General features: G+C 43.8%; 1 protein-coding gene across 2 annotated transcripts in view; it reads left to right on the top strand.

The window, feature by feature from the left end:
* CNGA3 (cyclic nucleotide gated channel subunit alpha 3) overlaps window positions 1–13,770 on the top strand; it is a 33,749-nt gene extending 19,979 nt beyond the window's left edge. Inside the window, exons 5-9 of one of the 2 annotated variants that reach the window (XM_064438476.1) lie at window positions 905–958; window positions 5,343–5,462; window positions 7,604–7,711; window positions 8,623–8,729; window positions 12,169–13,770. In XM_064438476.1, coding sequence (XP_064294546.1) covers window positions 905–958; window positions 5,343–5,462; window positions 7,604–7,711; window positions 8,623–8,729; window positions 12,169–13,574 — 1,795 coding nt within the window. In that variant the 3' untranslated portion in view covers window positions 13,575–13,770. The remainder of the gene's footprint in view (window positions 1–904; window positions 959–5,342; window positions 5,463–7,603; window positions 7,712–8,622; window positions 8,730–12,168) is intronic. The other variant, XM_064438467.1, reaches the window with a different exon arrangement.
* The last annotated feature ends 10,287 nt before the right edge of the window (window positions 13,771–24,057 follow it).

Raw genomic sequence — 24,057 nt, 5'->3', positions numbered from 1 at the left:
TAACTCCAGCTAAAAGAGGAAAATGAAGTCCAAAGACAAAAGTTGACTTTCTGTTTGGCATTATGCTTTGAAGCAGACTCCCATATTTTTTTTGCATAGTTAAGGTTGGTAGGTAAGCAAGTAACGAGTTGATTTGTTTAAAAATTTCAGCTAGTATTTCAGATTAAAACAAGAACCTTTGAAGGGCTGTGCATGATACAGGTTACCTTGAGTTGATGTGATCCAACACAGCCTTATTATCTATACTTGATCTACTCCTTAGAAATTCAGCTCAGAAGCACATTTGGTTGGATTAGCCAGGCCGTTGTCTGATTTTTCAGACGCCTGGATCGGTAGTAACTGCAGATTCAAAGGGATTAGAGAGGACAACATTGATCCTGGGCCAGCAACCTCTATATAAGACTATTAGAAGTAGTGAATTTGGGAGTATCCATCCTTATCTTCTCAGTTTTACACTGTTGCCACGTGACAGTAACTCCCAGTTGTTCTATCACAAATGCTTAATTCTGCAGCAATGGTAGGTATGCCTGTTACTTATCCACCAGCCTTGGCACTGCATCTGTGAAGGAGACTTGAAAGGATTGAAGAAAGCTTAAAATAGTAGCCAAATGAGTACAGGGCTAAAAATAGTGAGATGTATGTTGCCATGCACTAATACGCCTGAGAACAAGCATCAGACATCAGATGTGGTCACGAATGTGTATGCCAAGCACATGGTAAAAAGAAACTGGTTCCCTGAAATAGTTATGCAAAGGGGCTTATCACTGCAGTCAAAGTTGACCTTCCTAATCTTATCAGTGCATATGTGAGAACCTAGTAAGTCAGTCCATCATGTCAGTAAACACATGTATGAAATACCAACAGTCTTTACACTCTTTAATGTGTTTTATTTAACTTGCTGCAGTCACTGGCCCTTGGCCAGGTTTAATGTCAACTATAGCAACAACACCAACGAAGCGTAAGTACTGATAACTTCCAAACACCTTTCTACTAGTAGCTCCTTCTCTTCTTCCCTTTCCAGCCTAGTAACATTTGTAGTATAAACTCCTTATCTCTTCTTAAGCCTTTCCTAAGACTATAGTTGAAAAGCATCCTTCATGCTGCCTGTGAACTTATTTTTGTCTGAAGTTCCCCTTACCTCTCAAGGAGTGAATTTGATTAAGCATTTAGTCCCTATCTCCTCTAGTTCAGCTGGCTGATTTTACTGCATTGCCAATTGATTTAATTTTTCAGTTTTTAAATGAGATTCAAATATTAATTTTCTAATAGTGGTTTTCCTTTTTTAACATATTAGTCCCTTTTTACAAATCAAGTGCCCCCAAAAATTCAGATTGTCAAATGAGAAGTGGATGCTAATCAGGGTACCAAGAAAACACTCGTGTGCAGTCTAAATGGAAACTAACCATCTTTTTAAAATGTGTGTTTCAGTTCAGCAGATATTGTTGGTATAGCTGTAGAGGGAGTGACAGGCAACATAATAAGGCTTGCATTACAACAGAAGCTCTGACAGAAGCTGTCCTTTGGAGTCTCTATTATGTATTTGACAAGATATTTCAAAGTGCTACATCAAAGACAGATCTCTTCAAAAGGTGAAGAGCTCCTGTAATTTAAAATCACCCAACGCCAAGGTTTGTTGCGTGTGTCAGACCACAGCTGTCTGAGGATGTATCTGCTCTGTGGCATCGAGCAGCAGATCTGTTCTCATGCATGATGATAGTTAATTTTTTCCATTGCTTTCCAGATGAAAACAAAAATTAAAAATAGGCAGGACAGTTTCTGATTGTCAGAAGTACTTTTTGGAAACTCTTGGGTTTTTCTCCAAATAGTTCCATTATAGGTGACCTCAAACCGTACATTTTAAATGATGCTGCAAAACCTTTGTGCACCTACCTGAACAAGAGGCCTTCCTGCTCCAGAAGCAAGAAAGGTTGCTTTGGTTTGGTTTGCATAACTTTTATTGAAAAGGAAAATCAGTGTGCAGTGAACAGTGACAGAAATGTGCAGGATTTTATTTACACTGGTATAAAGTCCTAAAAGCTGGGAGCCTAGCCTGCTAGTCAGGGCCCAAAGGACCAGTTAGGAAGGAAATACTGCTTTCTTACTCTGTTTCTGACAATGACTCGTGTACCTTGGGCAAAGCTTTCATCCTTCCAATGTTTCATTATTTTTAAATGAAGACAACACCTGTCTGTCTACTTGCCTGACAGTCTGAAACATACTTGATTTGCAAGTACTTGACAGATGAGAAATGCAAATATTTGACTCATTCAAAGATTATGACAGTGTTTTTATAGGGGCTGATGAAGACATGTTTTCTAAGTCTGAAGATGCATGCTCCTTTTAATGTGCTGGAAGCACAGAATGGATGCCACTGTATTGCTGTGAAAGAGGACAGGCACAAACTTTTATTAATAACTGGATTCCAGTTTACTTGGTAGTGCTGATAAAGAAAAGAAGATGCAGGTCTTTTTGATGCTTTGGATTTTTCATTATGTTAAAGACCTAAGAGTGCCTGCCCTTGGGGAACTGTAGGTGATGCTTTCAAGGCTTTGATTATGGCCGACCTTGTCCTCTGGGTGACTTCCATGGCCAGACTACAAGTAGGTGGAAGTATAAGTTGGGAATTACCCAATAGAGAGATGAACAGAGGCCACAGAAATGGAAGAACCTCATTTATTAAAGATACCTGTAGTTGACAGATGAGTTTGTAGGTGATCTCAGGCCAGAGAAAAAGAAGTATTGGCATTAGATGCTGTGAGAAATAATGTGGGTTCTTTTCTTGTTTTTAAAACAAAACATAGGAGGAATTCTGAATTGTCAAAATATTCCCTCTGAAGTTCACCACCACTGAGACTTTTTGATTGATTGTCTATCTCAACCTACTTTTCCCTGCATAGCAACATCCACAAATGTACAGTGGCCCTACCGTTTGAAAATTATGTTACTCGTACATCTCCCTTTTTGGTAAGAATGCCAGACATTTGAAGTACTGAGGAGCTATGTTATTGCTAACAGCAACTGTGAACTGGCCTTTAGATCAGGCGCCATGTGTAGTAATGTGCAGTGAAATCTTGATGGTTTTTTAAAAAGGAAGGGCTTTTGGGGGCAGATTTCAAAGAGAAGCCATAAAAGTCCAGGGGGATTCAGTGGTGGAGAAATAAGTGCTTGAGTGGCAGTTCCCACTGCCATGTAGAAATCAGCCTTGGTAAATGAAAAATCGTTTCTTTGAGTTGAGATGCATTTATACATAGAAGATCAGTCAGCCCAAAGGTTCTTTTCTCCTCCAGTTGTGCTCCCTTGCAGGGAATAATTTCAACAGTTACAGTGGTGTTGGTCAGCATGGTAGGTATTTCCCTGGACATGGAGGGGTGTAGGATCTCAGCATTTTTAGCAAATGAGTCTGGGCTTTTCTGAATTACACCGTGGTGCTGCACCACTATGGAAATGTCTAAGAGTAGGAACTGGAACAGGTGCTCATTGCCGATAGGTGAAATCTACTACTATCTTAAAATTGGTGACTGTTGTCTTCTCCCTTGGAGTGCTGCTTTCTTCCTGTAACAAGCACATTCGTAGACAGGACTGCCATTCACAGCGTAGACTTTCTCTGATCTGAGTAATACAAGCAAGTACACATGAAAAGCACAAGTGAGCTCACTAAACTTTTAACCTGTTGGTTCAAATCCTGTAAGCAGCACTTTTTCAACTGTTACTATGTATTTTGTCTTTGCTGTAGGATCTTGCTGTCATTGAACTAATTTGTCCTTTATTGACACCAGTGCAAGGGGAGAATCAGACCCAGTCTTGGCAGTTCAGAGGAGAACACGCAGCTCCCATGAGAGCAGGAGTCCATGGCTTTCATCCAAACCAGACCTTATGTGTGGAGAGTTATGATTATATATGCATTATCCACATTCACTGTAGCATCAGGAACGTTTTGTCTTTTCTGTCTAACCAATGGGGACGTTTTCTGCTTCACCAAATAAAGAAATTTCAAATGCAGACCAGGGAGACCTCAGATGATGGATTTTCTGCTTGTGAAAATGAGTGTGGTTCTTGACCAATGCATGTGGCAAATTTAGCTCTAAGATTAAGTATTGACAGAATCTTCAGAAAGGTGTTAGCTTTCTGCAATTTTGAAGAGGATGAGTGGGCCTATCTGCATAAGTTAACATAGCTCAAGACTCTTCTGTTCACAGAAACATAAGAATGGGGGAAGTCAGATCCATCTCTATATTTGGCTTATCACATTTTAATGAGCTAAAGGCTGTACATACTTGAACAGTAAGAAAATCCATTATCTGGAATTAAATCTTGCAGCTTGGGTCTGTGCTGGATACCATGGAATGGTGGGATATAATTATGTTAAATGGTCCATATTTTACTCTATTTCATGAAAAGCAATTAACTAACATGGGGACAATCAGGATTCCATTCCTAATTCTAGGCAAAATTCCCATTGATTTTAGCAAGGATGGAACTTCATACTTAATGCTCAGCCTTTGAATACAGGGGCAGTCGAATAGAGGCAGAGCAACTTGAGCATGGATCCTCTGATCACACATAGACACCTGCACCTGAACTAGGCAATCTATTCTTCCTTTACAGTTGATGGAAAGAAAAAAAAAGCCTTTGGGGCACAAGTTGTCTCGTAGATATGGACTATCTTGTAGATACAGTAGATATCTACTGTAAAGGTCTAAAATAAGTTGGCTTAATCATGTTGACTGTAAAGCATTTATAAAATTACTACTATGTAGTTAAATGAGACACACCTCTTTTCTTTACATTTGCTGCTTTTATTCAAACGTTGACTAGGATTCTTCTCCAAGGCAATTGTTGAAGCCAGGGGTAATTAATTAATTATAGCTATGCTGGTTTTAAAGAACTGTGAGAGGAAATTGAGCCTCATTTCGTTTAATTTCATTTAATTTAATTAAAGCTTCAGACAGACACTGTGAAGTTTTGGATACGCAAAGAATGTTGACACTTTGTTAAGACATTTTAAGTTCTATTATAATTTGTTAGGTTTCTTTATAAATGTCTGAGCGCTAAAGAATCAAACAAACTGCAAGCATTTGTTTAAGATCAGCCTGGTACACTGATGTCTGAAAAGGTCAAGAAAGCATGGGTGACTAATGCACAGAATCAGCCAGCTGGTTACCTGATGTGATAGTGTGGTGGTGTCAGTTCAAGAGGCCTCAGCCTGTAAACCATTTTTACTAGTTGGTTCCCTGTCCTACTCTGCTGGAGTCCAGTCTAGTTTCCTGTACCTCAACATCCACCCTCTCCCTTAACTGTTAAAATAACAGTAATATTGCTAAGCCTTACGTTATGTTGTACAGCAAAAAGGAAGAAAAGAAAGAGGTTAAAGAGGAGAAAAAAGAGGAAAAGAAGGAGGAAAAGAAGGAGGAAAAGAAAGAGGAAAAGAAAGATGACAAAAAAGATGATAAAAAAAAAGAAGAGTAAGTATAAAGAATGAACGTGTGTTTGTAACACACCTCCTACACTACAAAGCATGGTATGGCATTCATCGTAACACTTCCAAAACAGCTATTGTACTGTGGGCTGGCTGCAGGACGTTAGGCTGTCAAATCTTTAATACATTTTCCCCTTTGGAAAGGTGCAAGTGCTCATCAAACTTGTTGAATTTTTAAGACCTATGTTTAGACCTGAAATGAACAGCTTCCTAGGTCAGTAAAAGGGAATTTGGCTACCTCTGGTGGCTTTGATTTGGTGTTGAAGATCACTTTTTCACTATGAGGGCATTTTATGATAGTAGCCTGTTTTGCAGATCTGCACAGGCTTTTCATTGTTCCAGAATGTCCATAGTGATTCAGAGCGGATGAACCTAAAGTCTGAAGTTGGACAAAGAGCAAAAGTCTTACATGTAGAAAATTACAGATTTACTAATAAGTTTAATTATTACACTGACTAGCACATTTACTTACTTAATATGGTGCAGTTCATTATTAGCGATCATTAAAGTTTGCTTCTGCTGATTAGGAGGTGTTGTATTTTTTCAACAAAACAAAATCATTTGAATGCTTTTGTCAGAAATGGATGCTGCTCTTGTTTTGTTCCCCCAAAGCTGATCCAAATGTAGTACAATTTAGTATTACTAGTCATTAAAAATAGCAATGATAGCAGATAAAAAGAGAATGTATTTGAGTGGACTTCACAGTTAAGGAGTATGATAGAGTAATATACTGCAAATTTATATGTATGTATAAGGTGGCATGTGCAATGTAGGCATGGGGACGTGTAGATAGGAATCGCTTCCAAATGGAATCTGCTTGATCTCAAGATCTTGACCTTCTTAATCAAAGCTTTGTTTGATTAGAAAGCCTTTGTTCAAAGGATCCTCTTTCAACTTCAATTACTATGTAGTGAGAGCCTGAGCTTTGCAGTAGCCTAAAGCACTTTAAAACATTTCAGCAAAGAAAATAAATGTTTTAATGTCTAGAAGGTAGTATACTCTGTCACATGAAGACTGTATTTCAAGGTCACCAGTTTTGAGGTGGTGACCAGCTTTTTAGAAGAAATGGCTCAAAACCTGTTGTGAAAATGGCAAAGTAAATACTTTTTAGATTAAAACTGCTTTCTTTACTAACATTACTATCTGGACATTCAGCTGACAGCAGGGATAATGCCAGAAATACACATAAATATGAAATAAATTATCACTATATTTAAATATATTTACATTCCTGGAGATTAGAAAAAGTCGCACAAATACATATCCAAGCATTGCCCTGCCCAGTCACATATTCCCCACACTTACACAGTTCACAGATCACATTATCATATGTTACTGTTGGAATAACTTCTGCAGCTGTGAACCTCACAATCCGCTCATACGTGTGTCTTCTGATTACACACAACATGCCTAACTGCTGCCTATTCCATATCAACCTTTCTCATGCTGGGGAAGGGCACTTCTGAGCATACTCTACATGTACCGTTAGCTATGCAGTTCTTTAAATCTTTAAATTCCAGGCCTGTACCCTTCATTTAGCGTCTCTCATTGTTGAGTTCTAGGGAGCCAGGACTGTGAATGTGTGAAATTTGTTTTTACGTAATATCTGTTTTAGTTCTAGCTGTACACTATATGTGTATGCACACACAGAATCTTACTTTTGTAAACATGTATTTGAATACATACGTGTTTTACTGTTTAAATGTGTGCTCATACAGTCATTTCCGTAACAGGATTTGCAAAAATGTCAAAAACTAATCTGCAAAGGAAGGCTCTTTCTCTAGCAACGGACCATAGCCTTCTAGCTGGAATGAGAATAAGAAACATTTAATGCTTTACTTTTTTTTCAGTGGGTGTCATATGCAGAAAGGCTGTGGTTTTCAGCAATGTGAATGTGTTTTTCTTTCCACTCTTTGCTTTTTCCAAAGTTGGATCAAGCAAATAAATAAAGTGCGTCAGGTGGGATGAAGCTAGCATTCGGCATCTCATCTGGAGCTGCCTGCATGGATACTTTCTCTTCTTAGACAGCTGTGAGTTCATCATGAGATGCACAGCCTCCAGGAGAGGGAGATCCAGCAGGTCACTCCATTATATTTCCAGTGTAAATCTGCATGTTTTACTTTCCAGGAAGAAAAAAGAGATCTTTGTGATAGATCCTTCAAGCAATATTTACTATCACTGGCTGACCATAATTGCAGCACCCGTGTTCTATAACTGGTGTATGCTAGTGTGCAGGTATGGAATTAAGTTAGTAATAATACTGGGTTTCAAATTTAGTGTCTCATTATGTTTCCTATGTAAAACATCCTCTTTCGTCCCTGCGGTATTTTTTGGGTGGCCTACCTAGAAGACTTATAGTTTGTATACTCTTGGGGGTACACGATATACATACCACTGGGAATAGATAGCCAATGTTTCTTTTTCTCTTTTTGCCTAAAAACAATTCGGTATATCTTGCGATGAAGGTCCTCATAAGCGCTGGCTGCGGCCTTTGTGTGCCACCTACTGGCTTGCTGCAGAGATGTGCCTTGGCCACTGCCAGCTCCGTAAGCACTCGCTGCTAGAGACAGGTCTTCCAGTCACCCGGTAGAGAACGGAGGGGAGGGTGTGTGGGCAGTGTTGGGTCATCTTAAGTTGATATCATGCATCTATAGATGCTTGAAGGGCAGGAGGATTTTACTCGAGTGTTTATTTTCCCTTGTAAAATGTGGAAATCAGTTTGTGTCAAAGTAATGAACGGAGTGCTTTGGAAATGGTTCACGTAGGCTGTGTCGGATGGCAGGGAGAGATGAGAATAGCTTGCCACTCAGAAACAAATATTTTATTTGGGAATTATCTTAACAGAGGTGTGTGCCCCATGAAATCTGGTGCATGTTTAATTGTAGGGATATGTGTTTTCCTCCATGAGTGCACTTGTGTGGCATGTATGTGTTTGAGTTTTGCTCCTGGCCTAAACACCTTTGAATTCTGAAAGATCCTAGTGTCTGTTTAGACATAGCTCTGGTGTGCAGGTGTCTAGGCGTGGAGATATGCCCCCCTGAATTTGCCAGTAATGTGCGCTAACATGCTGCTAGGACATGCGTTGCAAGTACTCTGCTTACGTGATTAGTCTACATTTTTTTTTAAATGTATCTCTGTTTCTTTAGAGCCTGCTTTGATGAGCTACAATTTAACCATATGAAATTATGGCTGTTCTTGGATTATGGCTCTGATATCATCTATGTTGTTGACATGTTTGTCAGATTCAGGACAGGTGAGTCTTTCTGGGTTTTTACAGTGTTTTCAGATACAGCATGAATATAAAGGCTGGAAACAGAAATTCCCCTGTGGGGTCTGACCAGTGTAGTATCCTGTCTCCAGCAGAACCCAACAGTGGAGGCTTTGGGAAGATGAAGTGTCTGACCACTTTGGATTGTTTTAGGGCTGGACATCCCAACACCTGCCCTTCACTTGTCTCTAAATTCAGTTCTGTCAGTGCTTAATAGGCATGCCAGACACTGACTGAATAGCCACTGCAACAGGCTGCATGGGGAAGGGAAAATAAGGCACTTTGCATGTCATGATCACTCTGTGCATGATATATTGCTTGTGCTCATTAGAGTGGGCAAGAAACCAACCGCGCCCCACAGGTGCTGCTTTCTTAGCCAAGTTGTGCAGCATCTTGCTCAGAAGTAATTATTGAGTTGGTCAAGTGCAAGACCTGGCACTCACCTCAGCCGCCAGTCTGCAGCCTTCTGCATGGAACCGGCAGTGCTGCCCCTCCACCACCAGCTGTATTTCCTGCAGCCTTTGCGAGGTCCTGGCTGTGTCTCCTGCTGCCTGGTGATGGTACGGGGTTAGCCCAGGAGGGTGGTAGGATGGGAGTAACCCAGGCCCCTCTGCTTAGGTCCTGCTCTCCTGAAGGAAGTGTCAACCTAAAGGATCTGTGAGGATTGTGCCATGTCATGCACGAAGTGTTCTCTTCAGCTTCCCATTCCTGTTTCTGTAGTCCAGATGGGCTGAGAAGACTCCATATTTGAGCGGGCCCAGCTGATAGAAATTCTAGCCTTAAAGGTCTATCTGTTTTAAATTAAACAAGGTCATAACATAGGCCTAAGCAATGACATACAGTGATCCATATCATTAAATTGCTGGAATAGTCCTTGATGTACTTTGGTGCGTGCACTTTGGTCTATGTCAGCTAGCACTCTCTCAAGCAGTGGACAGCAGAAGTTGGATGTTGTTCATGGTGCCATTTTTGGAGGGGACTGAGAGAATTTACATGTGAATAGAAGCTGTCATGGTAGCTGATCTCTGGGCCAGAAAATGTTTCCTGGTTTGTTCTATCTACTGGTTCGGATGCAGCCCCAAAATGTCCCGTGTAGGGGTCCAAAGCTGCACTGATCATTACAAAAATGAGAGTTCTTTTAAATCTTTGATTTTTACATGTTGTTTTTTTTTTTTAAATCATACTGACAGCTTGACATTAATTATGGCTTGTGACAAGCTGTAAACATAGTTGCAAAACAGAGGCTAAAAATGCTGTCACTTTGGGAAGCACATAACTCATAGCAAGCCAAATTCTTAAACTTAGCAAGTACCTTGTTCAACAGAAAAGTCTATTTCAGATGGCAGCCTAAATCACAACAATGCATTTTTTTTGTGGTGGGGGTAGTCCTTCATCTTCTTTGTGTGGTTAAAAAGTCAACCATGCCCATTAAATTTCTCTTATACAGTTGTGTCTGTTACTGTAATGGGAAAGAATTGAGCAGAAATTGGGCACGTATAGGCAATGTGAGTTTTAAACTTTCCAGGGCTGTCCTGATAATGATTGTACAGCTGTTAAAGCATGGTTAGAAGTCTGGCTTTGCAGGCCTGCATTGGAACTGCAGAACTGCCACAGAGATCTCGAGAAGGCTTCAGTGCAGGTGTCTGCTGCAGTTGCGGGTACTCAAATATGGGAGTCACATCTTTTAGGAGTTGAAATCTTTGTCAACTCACTTAACAACCCCTTCTGGCTCCACTAGTGCCTGCTGCCTTCTGTAAATCTGCAAGCTCCATCTGCCTTGGGGACAAAGGTCCTGAAAGCCTTTGGGAGTGTGACCCCTGGTTATCTAAAAGCAGGGACTGACTTCGAAGTGGGTTCTAAGTAGCCCCACAACTACCATGATCCATGGCAGCTTCTCTGTGGTGCACTACTGTCTAGCTGCAGGGCCTGTTTCACTGTATTTTACCTATTTAGTGACTGTGTACTGTGAAGCAGAAAAGATTCATGTCTCCCAGCAGCTGGTCATGTTTAGCACACCCTGCCTGTGCTTTCAAAAGATTTTACTATAGGGCTCCAGTTCTGTGAGGGCACAAAAAAGATCTGAGGGGCTTTTATCTCCCTCCAGCAGGAAGGTGTTTTCAGTTATTTTTAATAATTGTGAGTCAGAAATTCATCTGCTTGGGCAACTTTTCTGTTTAGTTGCAGAACTCTGTTAATAAGGGCATATTTGACCAGCTCCTTCAGCTGTTTTCTGGGTGTAACACATTCATGGCACAGGAACCATTTCCATGTGCAGTCACCATCAGTTTGCAGATACCCGAAGACGGATACACAGATATACATGAGGCAGCTGTACAGACACACACACATTCCAGAACTACAGCCATACTGTGTAGGGCAGACAGAAGTGCAGCTTGGTCTTCCTCAGCAGATGCTTTCTTGAGAAAGCTGCCGCTTGTAGATTGCTAAGGGATTAGCAAAATGTGATAATCGTGATGTATGGGGAATGTTTTGCTTTTATCTCAGTGGACTTTTCCTTCTGCCTGCCATGGCAGACAGACAGTTGGACATATCCACTTGCAATTGCAGCATGTATTTTGCTGTGCATAGGCTGTGTCTTCTGGAATGTTTTTGATGCCTTGAGCTTTCAGAGGTACAAAACAGCAGTGCAGCTGTACTGCTCAGGCAGCCTTTCTATGAGAACTCTTACACAGATGCAGTTTGTTTTAAGGGCTCTTACTGCAGCTCATGTCTTCTAGTAATTCTTATAATACTTTCCAAAGTCTTTTGAATAGAGAGAAAACAATGTACAAAATTCTGCTTAGTAGCTCTCTCACTAGAAACACAAAAAAGCGTAAGCTGTTTTCCCTGAATGAAAAGGAAAATCCTGTGACTTTTAACATCTTTTTAACAAGAGAAAAAGCGTGGCTCAGGGGAAAAAATGGATTTCATTATCTCAAGGATATCTATATTGTTCTGAGAAAACCCCCTATCCATTATACCTACTTATTCTTGGTATTTATTGAAACTTATTCCACTCTGATTTTGTACACAGTTGTTTAACAGTTGCTTAACTTTATGACTCATGCCAATGATTTATGTAAAATGAGACATTTGAATCTCCCTTTTCTTTTTGCAAAGATACCTGAAAGACAAAGATACAGCTGTCCCAGAACAGAGTGGAAAACTGTGGGGAGCACTGTTAATAACAGAGTCATTGCTCTACATCATTATATATCAGCTTTGAACTTCACTGAAAGATTTAAATTTGCAATTAAATTTTTTTCATTAAGTGAACTCATAGTGTATCGATGTCTGTATGCATAAAAGTACAAGTTTTAATGTTCTCAGGTGTCTGAAATGTAAGTCATTCAGTACTGTTGATGATAACTGTGAACTGCGCCTTTATTCTAACAAGTAAAATTTTAATTTTTATTCTCTGAAGGCTTCCTTGAACAAGGCTTGCTAGTTCAGGATGAAAAGAAATTACGAGATCATTATACCAAAACTGTGCAGTTCAAACTGGATGTGCTGTCTCTTCTGCCAACAGACCTGGCATATTTGAAGCTCGGTTTGAACTACCCTGAACTGCGATTTAACCGCTTGCTGAGGATTTCTCGGCTTTTTGAGTTTTTTGACCGTACAGAAACCAGGACAAATTATCCAAACATGTTTCGTATTGGAAATCTTGTCTTATACATTCTTATAATCATCCACTGGAACGCATGTATATACTTTGCAATTTCGAAGCTCATCGGATTTGGAACCGACTCTTGGGTCTATCCCAACGTGTCCATTCCAGAGTACGGGCGCCTGTCTAGAAAGTACATTTACAGTCTGTACTGGTCAACGCTCACGCTGACAACCATTGGAGAAACACCTCCCCCGGTGAAAGATGAAGAGTATCTCTTTGTGGTCATTGACTTCCTGGTGGGTGTGCTGATCTTCGCTACCATTGTCGGTAACGTGGGCTCCATGATTTCCAACATGAATGCCTCCAGGGCAGAGTTCCAGGCCAAGGTCGATTCCATTAAACAGTACATGCATTTCCGAAAAGTGACTAAGGATTTGGAAGCCAGGGTTATTAAGTGGTTTGACTACCTCTGGACCAACAAGAAAACAGTGGATGAGAAGGAAGTTCTCAAAAATCTGCCCGACAAGTTGAAGGCTGAAATTGCCATCAACGTCCATTTGGACACACTGAAGAAAGTGCGTATATTCCAGGATTGTGAAGCTGGACTTCTCATTGAGCTCGTGCTGAAACTGAAACCTACGGTCTTCAGTCCTGGGGACTACATTTGCAAAAAGGGAGATATTGGTAGAGAAATGTACATTATTAAAGAGGGAAAATTGGCTGTGGTGGCGGATGATGGCATAACCCAATTTGTAGTCCTAAGCGATGGCAGCTACTTTGGTGAAATCAGCATCCTAAACATCAAAGGTAGCAAATCTGGCAACAGGAGGACAGCCAACATAAGGAGTATTGGTTATTCTGACTTGTTCTGCTTGTCTAAAGATGATTTGATGGAAGCCCTCACCGAATATCCAGAAGCCAAAAAGGCTCTGGAAGAGAAAGGGCGACAAATTCTGATGAAAGACAATTTAATAGATGAGGAAGCAGCAAAAGCAGGAGCTGACCCAAAAGACTTGGAAGAAAAAGTAGAAAGACTTGAAACAGCCCTGGATACACTGCAGACTAGGTTTGCCAGGCTCATGGCAGAATACACGTCATCTCAACAAAAGGTGAAGCAGAGACTTGCCAGAGTAGAAACCCGAGTGAAAAAATACGGTAGTGGCACCTTATCAGTTGGAGAAGCAGAGGCTGAAAAACCTGAGGAGGAGAAAAAGTAGTAATGGATGGAGTATTTGTATTTCTTCATTTATTGGAGAAGGTTGAGGCATGTGAAAGCCATAAACGTATGTAAATACATGTATGCATACACAGACATGATTATTTTTATATGAACTCAAGAGAATGGTTTTTAGCATTTTTAACTGAAGCGGTATTTTCTTGTAAATAGAATGTTGTCACCCTCTTAGGGGGAGATTTTGGTCTGGCATTTGGGTACTTTTTTGTACTGCGAGTACATTTCTTACAAGTCATGCTCAGAACGTCTATTACGTATGGTACGTGTAGGTCTTGGTACCTTGTCTTGTTCCCACCCATGTTGTGTTACAAAGGTATTGTTCTTAAAGTAGAAGAGATTGGTTGGTTTTGGTTTTTTGGGGTTTTTTTAAGGACTTCTTAAAAATATTTATAGAGTACATGCTCTACCTTGCTACCTTAGTAGCCGATTAAATGCATGGACGCACATCCAGGCTTCTCAAAAATTTTCGGGCTTTCACAGTGAAGCGTCTGCACAAACAGTTGGACTACAGCTAAGCAGCACGTGCCTGGCCTGTGCGGTGTAGCCCTGCACGTGTATGAAATAGCCATGCATCGGCTGCTTTAGTTTGATTCTTTCTAGTGAGCTGGGCTCTGCACAAAGGACCATGCTGACAGAGTAGCAGTGCTCATTCACGTCCTTTCTGGCAAGGGCTGCGACAGCCTTTGATGCTCTGCAACTGCTTTGCTGTGGGAGATCCCCTTCTTCCCCCCTTCCCCACCCTGCCCTGGCCTGACCCACACTGGTAAAACCCTCACTTGGAAAGGAGTCCCCGAAAGCTCACTGGTGGAGGGCACCTGTGGCAATACAGCTTCACTAAACCTGGGAAAAGTGGGCCCTGGTTCCTGCAGCTCCTGTATGTAGGGTCTTGAGTAAATTCGCTCTCAGCCAGTGGGCAGTCCCAGAGGGAGGCTACTAAGACATTGCGTGGGCTGGCAGGCAGGGGCAGCCTGTTCACCCCCAAGCCCCCCACGCCCGCTGACTCAACTTTCCCCCTCCAGCAGGGTTTCTGCAAGGCCGGGAGAACAAGCCTGGTGTTGCAGAGTCTTTCCTCCTACTAAGGCTATGTTTTCTTCCTCTATGTCGTTTAATGAGGCCTACTCCACCTCCTTTTGCTATTTAGTGCCAGCTTTCCTCTGAAGTAGTTGTGGCACTACCATGTTTCCATTAGTTAGAATGAAGGCCACATTTGCCCATGTCCTGCTGATTGGAGCCTAGTTGCGCCGGTTGCTTTTCTACTCACCGCAGAGGAGTTGTCTCTGCCGACAGTCTGGCTCTGAGGTGAATACACAGGTCTGGGCCACTCAGCCTGCCCTGACATTCAGGGCAGAACGGTACTGAGACGGTTTCTTGCTCTGTCATGCTGCAACCTCAGGATTTGCCTCTTACAAACCACTCTTAGCCTCCTCCACCCCACTGCTTCCAGTTTCTTTCCAGGCTTCTCTGCCTCCCACTGAGGGCATTTCTCTAATATTCTCCCACTAGGAAGATACCAGTTTCCCTTTTTTTTTTTTTCTGTACCATATTTCTCTGTTGTGTCGCTTTCCCTGTGTTACTTTTAGCCTTGGGCACCTCAATGACTAAAGAAGAGTTTGGAGTAACAGAGGCTGTTCAGCATTTGTGGCGTGGGGGCTGGATCCTCCCGTGGCGTTAGGTATTGCCAGCGTCAGAGATTTATGAGCCCTTAGAGCATGTGGGAATAGATGGCCTGCTGGAAAATTGGTGAGAAACCCACTGAGAAGAGCATGATCTAAATAGATGACAGTGAAATGAAAAGAGGCGGTTGCTTTGCTGAACTGAGTACAACCACTCAGGGTAAGCACTCACCTCTGGGCCAGCAGCTGTCCCCCCCCTCCTATCGACACTTTTACGCCTGGCGTGAGAGGCAAATCTGACAGTGGCTAAGGCATGGGGCTTTGCCAGCAACACTGGCAAAGGCAGCACCAGGTAGTAAATGTCCACACACAGCCCATGTCTAAACTCCTGTTATCATCAGGCTAGAAGCCAACTAGACTTAGATATCTATGTGGGCTGGGCTTAACCTCTGTTAGCAGGATTTCCACTGACTGTAACGAGGGCTTTGGAAAGTAGCTGAGACCTATACCTGGCCAGCAGAGTTCGGCAGTTTTGATCCTTCAACTGGATCTTATCCTTATTTTCTCCAAGGGGTTCAGACAAATGGGGGCGTAAGAGCGGTAAGAGTCTAGTGCCCTCGCTCCCACAGGGGGGCAGGCAGGGCTGAGGTGGGGCTGGCTGTTGACAACTTGCAGCGACCCGCTGTAAGCACAGACAGTGCGGTCACAGGCTGCTGAACATGCAGCGCTCACCTTGTCCCTGAGGCAGGTACTGCGCTCCGCTGCGGCTGACGGTCACTGTTGTGGTATTCAAACACCATATCTGGTAGGGGTTTCATACTTACTGGCATGTTCTACATCAGTCATCATTCCCTGTAAATATCTACCTATCTACCCAATGTACCACAGCTGTTCCAGCCTACTAGGTATATACAAATAGAACCATTTAAAGTATGATTTATACCAAATTTATAACTGCTAAAAAAAACCCCAGAAACACAAGAATGCTTTTTTACCTAATGGATCAGAACAGCTTAATCTATCAGTTAAACATGTTTATTCTTCCCTTTTCCATGCTGCTTGGTCTGTTTTTCACATACCAGAAAAAAAGCTTTTTTGATGCTATTGGCTTCGGTCACTTTGAAATATAGAGCTTTTGGCATGATGAAATCACAGCCTTTGACATCTTTCAGCTCTGTAAGATGTTTCCCTTCCCCCCTTCTTTAATGTGGCTACAGCATGTACATTAAAATATTTTGAGTAACGGTCAAGCAACCCTGTGTTTTCTCTTATCCATCTCCCCCTAGATTTTAGCATTTCATGACAGACTCTGATAATGCCAATATTACATGGCCAAGAAAATCATTAGCTGGAACAGAGATCTGGCCTGACAGAAAATCCAGTGGGAACGGCGGTGTTCTCCCCTCACCGCAGGGCAGCTGGCATACGGCTTTGGTCCTGTGCCCAGTTTTGCCGCTGTCACTGTGGTTGCCGGCACCGCAGAGGCACGAGCGCCTGAGCACCCCGCTTCCCCCGCGGTGCCAGGCTGTGTGGGGAGCAGAGCCTGCCAGGCACCTCCTGCGGCTGCCACCCATCTCCTGCCCGGCCCTGGCTCCATGCAGGGAGGCACAGAGGGGATAGTGCCTTGGCCAGCAGAAATAGAAGCGGCTGCAGCTTTCCGTTACTTGCACACGCACGGCACCTACCAAACTGCTCTGAGCAACCTGATCTAGTTGGGGATGTCCCTGCTCACTGCGGGGTGGGGGGGTTGGGCTGGATGGCCTCTAAGGGTCCCTTCCAACCCAAACCATTCTCTGATTCTAGACGTCGTGTCATCATCTTCCCCACCCCCCCTGCAAGCATCAGGCAGTACTTGGCATGGGCTGGACCGGGTCCTTCAACCCCACCAAAAGAGAAAACAAGGAACAGGACAGCTCTTACAGGGCATTTGAACATACGCCCTGACCCTGCCACACAGGGCTTAACGGGCCCAGCGCGCGCCTCGCGCAGGTACGGGAGCCGCCCCGTGCCGAAGTGGGCTGCCACGGGGTAGTACTGTTGCTCCAAGCTGAGCAAGACACCCAATGGACGAGGCTTGAGGTGTCTGAACATCTGCTGCAGATGCAAAAGGAGGGTAAAGCTGTGGGAGGGGCACCGCCGTGCTCCAGGTACTCTAGCGTGGAGCGAGCTTTTCCAGGGGAAGGGCCTCGAGTCGTGGGCCCTGCTCTGTGATGGCAAACGATTCCAGTCTTGTTGCTCCCCAAAGTGCTCCCAGTAGCAGCACCCATCCTTTTCCCCACATCCCCTACTATTATTTTACTTAAACAGTTTTTACAGTAGAAAGTTCTGCTCTGGAAAATTCAATAGACCGAAATGGACAACAGAAATGGTGGTGCCAGCAAAACAGCACGTGTGTGTGTACAGACCCCCTTACACAGAGCAGAGGCTTGGGGTGAGCTTGGCTGTGCAGCGCTTTTTGCAGAAACAGCTTGGGGAAGGAACAACCCTGCATTTAAATCTATTTTTTCTTAGGCATCTGCTTTACACGTTTATTCCTGCCAAATATTTATTAACCTACAAGCAGAGGGGGCTCTGCTTTACATTAAGACACAAACTGTTCATTTTCCTTTCCCCCCTGAGCTGGGCCGTACGTTGCCGACATGGAAGACACCTTTGTTTCTGTATCGCTACTGGTGGTGAGGATGAGAGAGGATTTCACAGGCCAAACCTAGTCCAGGTTGTCCGACGAGATAATGCAGTCAGGCTGACTAAAGGAGAGCTGCTCTTCGTCCTGAAGATTTGTGAGATGACAGCATTTGTACTTGGCTTCAAAGTCCCCCAGCTCTTCTATTAATGTTTCCATCCTGGAACAGACAGAAAGAATCAAACCCTTGTTTACGTAATTTAGCGTTTATAAAAACCCTTTGTGTACCCCTGAGAGCAAAATGAATTACGCACTAAATGGATCTGGCAAAAGTACAGTCAGCTAAAGCACAAGATTTCAGCTGTGGCAGCTTTCCTGAGGGAAACCATCAAATCTGGGAATCCCCCTCTCCCCCCAGCCCCATCCACAGTACAGAGCCTGAGGAGGATGCTGCCTGGGGAGTCCTTACAGGGAGGATGGGGAGGCCCCGCTCCCTTCCCTTCTGCCTTGGGTGGAAGGGGAGGGAAACACATGCAAACCCTGCGTCTAAAAATGGTCGGGCCTTTTGTTTCTGAAGTTCAGATTTTGCAATGGTTTCCAGCTCACAAATCAAAGGCTGACGCTTACCGTTGCCAACTGCTCTCACAGCTTCACTGTGGAAAATAAAACTCTGCTGTTCCGTCTTTGCAATCCTTCCTATTCCCCAACCTTAGAGCAGAACGAGGAGGGAAAGGAAGAGTCATGTTATTTAAGCAAGATTGGTTTCAGCAACCTCAAGAGCAGGACCACAGGGTGTCCTCAGCTTCAAGGATGAACACAAACATTAGCTTTACTCCTGAAGCAGCAGCAGCTTTCACAAAGAGATTTTCTTCACAGCTCTACCACTTCTGCTCGACCTCTGCAGGGAGAGTGCAGGACACAGCGCCAATGGCTGCAGCTCCCATGCCAAACGCTGCCTGCCCCAGAGGCCGCGGAGGACACCTTCCAGCTCTAACAGAGACCTGCCTTATTTGTATAGGTAAATTGGGGGTAGGTTACTAACCCCAGACGTACAGAAACATGAAAGGAATTTACTAACGGTGGCTGTTCTATTTTTCTTCCCTCAACGTTTGTAGTGGCTGGTACAGCCTTCCTGTAACAGGGTAACTGAAGAACAGTAACATGGAAAATCGGGAAAGCACAACTGTATTCCAGACTGATGGGCGGCCAGATGAACAGATATTCATTTCTCAGCTTTTTGTCTGTTTTGACATGTCAGTTCTGGCAGTTTTCTGTCAAGTAATAAAACCCATTCTGTTCTTATGTCAACGGTTATTTTCCCCCGTCCCCCTGGAAGGGGAGCCATCCCACAGCAGTCACTACACCTGAGCAGCCTCTCCGGCTGGGTAGCGCAGCAAGAACCGGTGGGCACTACCTGCCTTCCCAGGGAAGGAGACAGAGAAGCACAAAAGGATTTTTTTCTGGCACAGCTTGCCTCCAGGGCTGATGAATCAAACTGACCGTGCCACAAAGATCTACTCGTTTCAGGAAAGGCGCTTGCCAGGTCCCCACTGAAGTGCAAATCTTTTACTTGCAGAACAGCGCAGATAATTCATCCAACAAGCTTTAGTAGGATTCCCTCTATTTCCAAATTATTTGCAGATTTAGGCCATTTAAAGCAATCCTCAGGGTTGCTTGTCCTCTCTTACAGCAGAGGCTTTGGGCGCTCCACAGTGAAGGAAACAATCCAGAGGTGGGTTTTTTAGTGGATCCTGACCTCTGAAACCCCAGCGTCTCATCTCCTTGCAGTAACACAGCTGCCCCGACTACATTTAGATGAAGGTTAGAAAAAAAAGCTTATGTCTAGCAACAGAAAGCTGCAGAGCTTTTCTAGGAAGGCTTACGATGCAAAATAACTAAATCAAGTGTAGGAGCATATAACATACGGCAGCTCAAAACTTAGAAATGTTCAACCCGTTGCCATTTTATAGACGGTTACTTGTGAGCATTGTTGCTTGCACTACTGTATTACACAGATCTGAAAGCAAAAGGAGGTAGTGGGAAGACAGATTTAAGGGATTTTCTCTGTGCGCGAACCCACTGGCACAGCAGAAACCCACAGCAGAGCTTTCAGTAACATTTTTAAGGTTTCACGTCAGCTTTGCACGTGGCAACAGTTCAGTCACAAACCTGCAAGCTGCTGCAGTTTTTGTCTTCACTTGACATTGCTCAGCAGTAGTTGTCAACCAAACCCATTCGAGCAGAGGCATCCCTACACATGTAGCTGGGTACGGTTTAGTTGTGCTGCGTGTCCTTCCAAAGGCCGAAGTCCCATTTCGGCGATCACTGGTTGACTTTCACAGTCAGCTCAGGTTTCATTTTTGTCTCAAAACTATGCACAAACCTACCCAGGAAGATAATACAGCAGTTCCTAAAGCCATTTTATTATCCTAAAACAGAATAACGATTCCTGCCCTCTACTTGTACCACTGATGTCCTTGTCTCTTAGAAATTTCCCCACACAGAAATCCTGAAGCAGGATGTATATTGAGCAAGAGGTAGCCATAAACACAAGCATACTAGGTGGACTTCAGGTGTTTATCAGGACCGCTCTGTGGCTGTATCCTACAACTACTGCAGAACAGAACAAAACCATGCTTGCATATCACAAAGCAGCCATCTGCAATTTAAACCAACTTCCCACCCCTTGTCTTCTCAAGATCCCTTTATGACGCTATTTTGTTAAAAAAAACCCACCAAACCCAAAGCACACCTCCACTTTCTTCATCCACCTATCTCTTTCTCGAGTTTTCCAACTGCTTCCATTCTCACTGTTGCTTTTGCTGCTGACCCATCCCCTCCGCTCCTCCTCTCCCATCTCACCCCTTCACTTGTTCCCCCACCAGCCCACACCAGCGACATCTCCAGCCAAGCCCAGTGGGAGCTCAGGGCCCATCCCATAAACCAGCCATTGCAAAAGAGGGACCAATGTTTCATACAGTAGGTTTCAGAGAAATGGGAATTTGCACCCAAGTGAAATACTTTTTTTTCTGAAAAAGAAGAAACAAGGATTGGTTGTGGCTTTCAAAGATCACAAGCCCTTTTCTGCTTGCAGTCTTACACCTGCAAAATCAGTTCTTTCCAAAGAGTACGTGGGATCGCAAACCAACACCTACTTTCCGCTCTTTGGAGGGCGGAGCTCTCAGGACGTGCAATCCACGGCCACATCAAGGAAAAAGTTGCTTTTTCTGCTCCCCGTGGATTTTGTCGCAGCAGCTTTCAACAGGCTGGGCGGTCCCTGGTTGACCTTGTCTGCAGTCGCAGTGGATGAGCTGCGCCGTTCAGGCTTGGCCGTGATACCACAAGAAACTCAACCAAAGACGCACTGGAAACTTCTGCGACAACGGGAGGAGGAAGATTCCCAGGTTCAGTGACAAGGTGGCACGTCAGGATGAAAAGTCAGCGTCAGGAAAGCCCCTCATAGCAAAGCTACGAAGACAGAAACCGTACAGCTGTGCAGCACGCAGCCAAAGTCACCTAGCAAATAACTTAAAATTGCTGCTTAGAGAAATCCAGCAGGCAGACACTCTTTTCAATATTGTTACTGAAAAATAATAAAAATCAACAGCTGAAGGCAGCTGTAGATGGAGCACTGGAGAAAAATACATGCCATTATTTCATGGGTTTTCCAAAGGAACTCATCTGGATAAGGTGACCTGTCTGAAGGGAAAATGCTGGCATCAACTCTATCTTCAAAGCAGTGTCTTCTATGGTGCAGTATAGAAGTGAATTTCTTAATAAAATTCAAGTCCCTGATGGTCTTATGAATTTGGTGACAACTTTACCTGGAGGTAACCGGCTACAGGAGTGCCGGGGAAGCACCTTCAAGCTGATGCTGTGGGGGTTGTCGTCCTGCTGAACCTCAGCAGTGTGAAAAACCTGCGCCCCGCTCCCTGCTCCAGAGCGGAAACCCAAGCAAGCACCTGGGTAGCCCACACTACCAAATCACAATGGGCTGCCTGGAGGCTCAGCCCCCCAGGTGCGTCAGCCCTGTGTGGTACGACATGTAGGGTGAAGCTCTGCTGGGTGAGAGGCAAGGGTTGGCTAATGTAACAGAGCTGCCTGGAGCCCTGGGCTCATCGCCAGCCCATCGCAGCACCAGCTCTCCTCCAGCACAGGGCTAGAGGGGGTCTCCTCAGCTGCCACAGTCCCGTCTCAGGCTACTGCCTGCCAAACAGAAGGTAAGTCCAGTCAGAAGTTCACAAAACGCTGTTCCTTAGTTACCTGAACTGTGCTCACTCCTGATGGCTGTTCCTGAGATCTTTCCAGCAGCAACCAAAAGCCTTCATCTTTTAAAAGGTGATGCTCTGTTCACGCAGAGTCACATGCTTACATACTTCTAGAGCTAAACTGAACTATTCCTTCACTCTTAATGGAACCAGAAAAGAAAAAAAATCTGTCTTTAGTCTTAAGTACTGAATATTCTTTTCAGTGTATCTTGCATTTCTATCATTTTTGAGGCATGAGACACTACAAAATACAGATTAAAGCCTGACGTCCCCTTTGCACCAAGGCTGGAAGCATCCTGGCAGCCTATGAGGGTGCAGGAGGAAACGGTCAAAGAAGCATTTGGCACTTGTCAAATGAGACGATGCCGAGATGCCCAAAATATTTTTCATTAACATATTAAGGACACGCTGAGGGGAAAGCACCAGCATCCTGGCATCAGGCTGCTACCTTGGAAAAGGAGTCTTCTGTCTCACTCAAGAGACGTATTTGAGCGACACATAAGCACACCCAAGTTTCCAAGGTAAGTTTTGTAGACCTGAAGTTCCCTAAACGCTGCTGAAAGACTAAGCGAGGGTGAAAGAAAGTTCTGTGTGTGCCTGGAGCACAGAAATGAGAGCTCAAACAGCATCTTCCCCACTTTGACAAACCTTTCAGGCAGCAGAAGGCTGACTGGAGCTTCTGTAGGGCTGGAGAGCAGCCTGCAGCTACTCGGCTTCAGGATTTATTTACTTTAAACCTTATCTGCTGCTGGGCAATTAGGACGTTTATAACACGCCGAGGAGATAAGGTTTCAGTACAGTGGCATTTTGGGGGAGGCGGTATGTACTGAAATGGGAAATCTGCCAAGAATAAGTAGTTGTTATCTTACCTGAAAATGATTCCTTGAAAAACAACTTATGCTTTTAAAGGCCAACAAAATTATATACTATTTTAATCTTACTGCTAAAGGAAGACAGAAAAAGCGTATTTACAATGTCAACACTTCAGTGAGAGAACTTTGTATTGCTATCCAATTACATGGTCTGCCCAGCTTTCGGACCTATGTAAAAAACCCAACGTGAATCTTACATGTTTGTCAGCTGGGCATAACCACCACCCACGGCTACATCGGAATAAACCCAGTTAGAGGTATATCGCTCAACAGTATTAGGCTACTGACGTAGTACGCACCACACTGCGGTATCACGACGTGGTTCGTACTTGTAACGAAACACCGCAAGGCACTCGGCAACTCTTGTTCTCACCACCTACAGTAAAAGATGCCTCAAACCTGAAGGAACGGGCAAGCGCTGTCGTCGGCCGCCCTACTGAGGGGTAGGGTGTCCTGTGTTTCCCTCTTCAAGGACACGCAATGAGGCGAACGTTCGAGCGGGCTCATCCCAAGTGCCACCTCAAGATCAAAGACCGGAAGGCAGCCAGCACCTCTCCCTCCCCTGCAAGTTTCAGCCCCCGCGCCCAGGCCACCTTGCATCTGCTGGGATTTGAGGGGAACATCACCACAGTTCGCTCCTAGAGATTTTTACATACCTGTAACCCTCAAATTACGCTGTGCTACAACATTTTCTAATCGAATAATTTAATATCCAATTCATCAAAGTAAGGAAGTCACTTGCTTTCTTTTTGACTGAACCGTGGTGAAAAAAGGTCACTGTTTTATTCAGCATCATAGTTACATAACAGTTGTCTGTTTCTATTACTAGAAAGAATTTATTAAAATAGTCCTGAAAGACATCTTTTCTTTCTCCCACGATTTCAAAACTATGCCTTTTAATGCCAATTCCACACAGTCATGGATCTCATCGGTAGTAGTCAGTCATAGCAATTGTCAAGGCACAAGCTCAGCTCTGCACATCCGCTGCAGCTTGTATTATAAGAGAGATATGCCAGTTACATCCTCGCCTAAAAACGCACACTCCCTTTATCATACATTGCAACGGGAGAAATTAACATTAAACACAGAC

This window comes from Phalacrocorax carbo, chromosome 1 (genome assembly GCF_963921805.1).
Source record: "Phalacrocorax carbo chromosome 1, bPhaCar2.1, whole genome shotgun sequence".
NCBI lineage: Eukaryota > Metazoa > Chordata > Aves > Suliformes > Phalacrocoracidae > Phalacrocorax > Phalacrocorax carbo.
The sequence above is the reverse complement of the archived record's forward strand: the minus strand, read 5'-3'. Positions and strand labels throughout refer to the sequence as shown.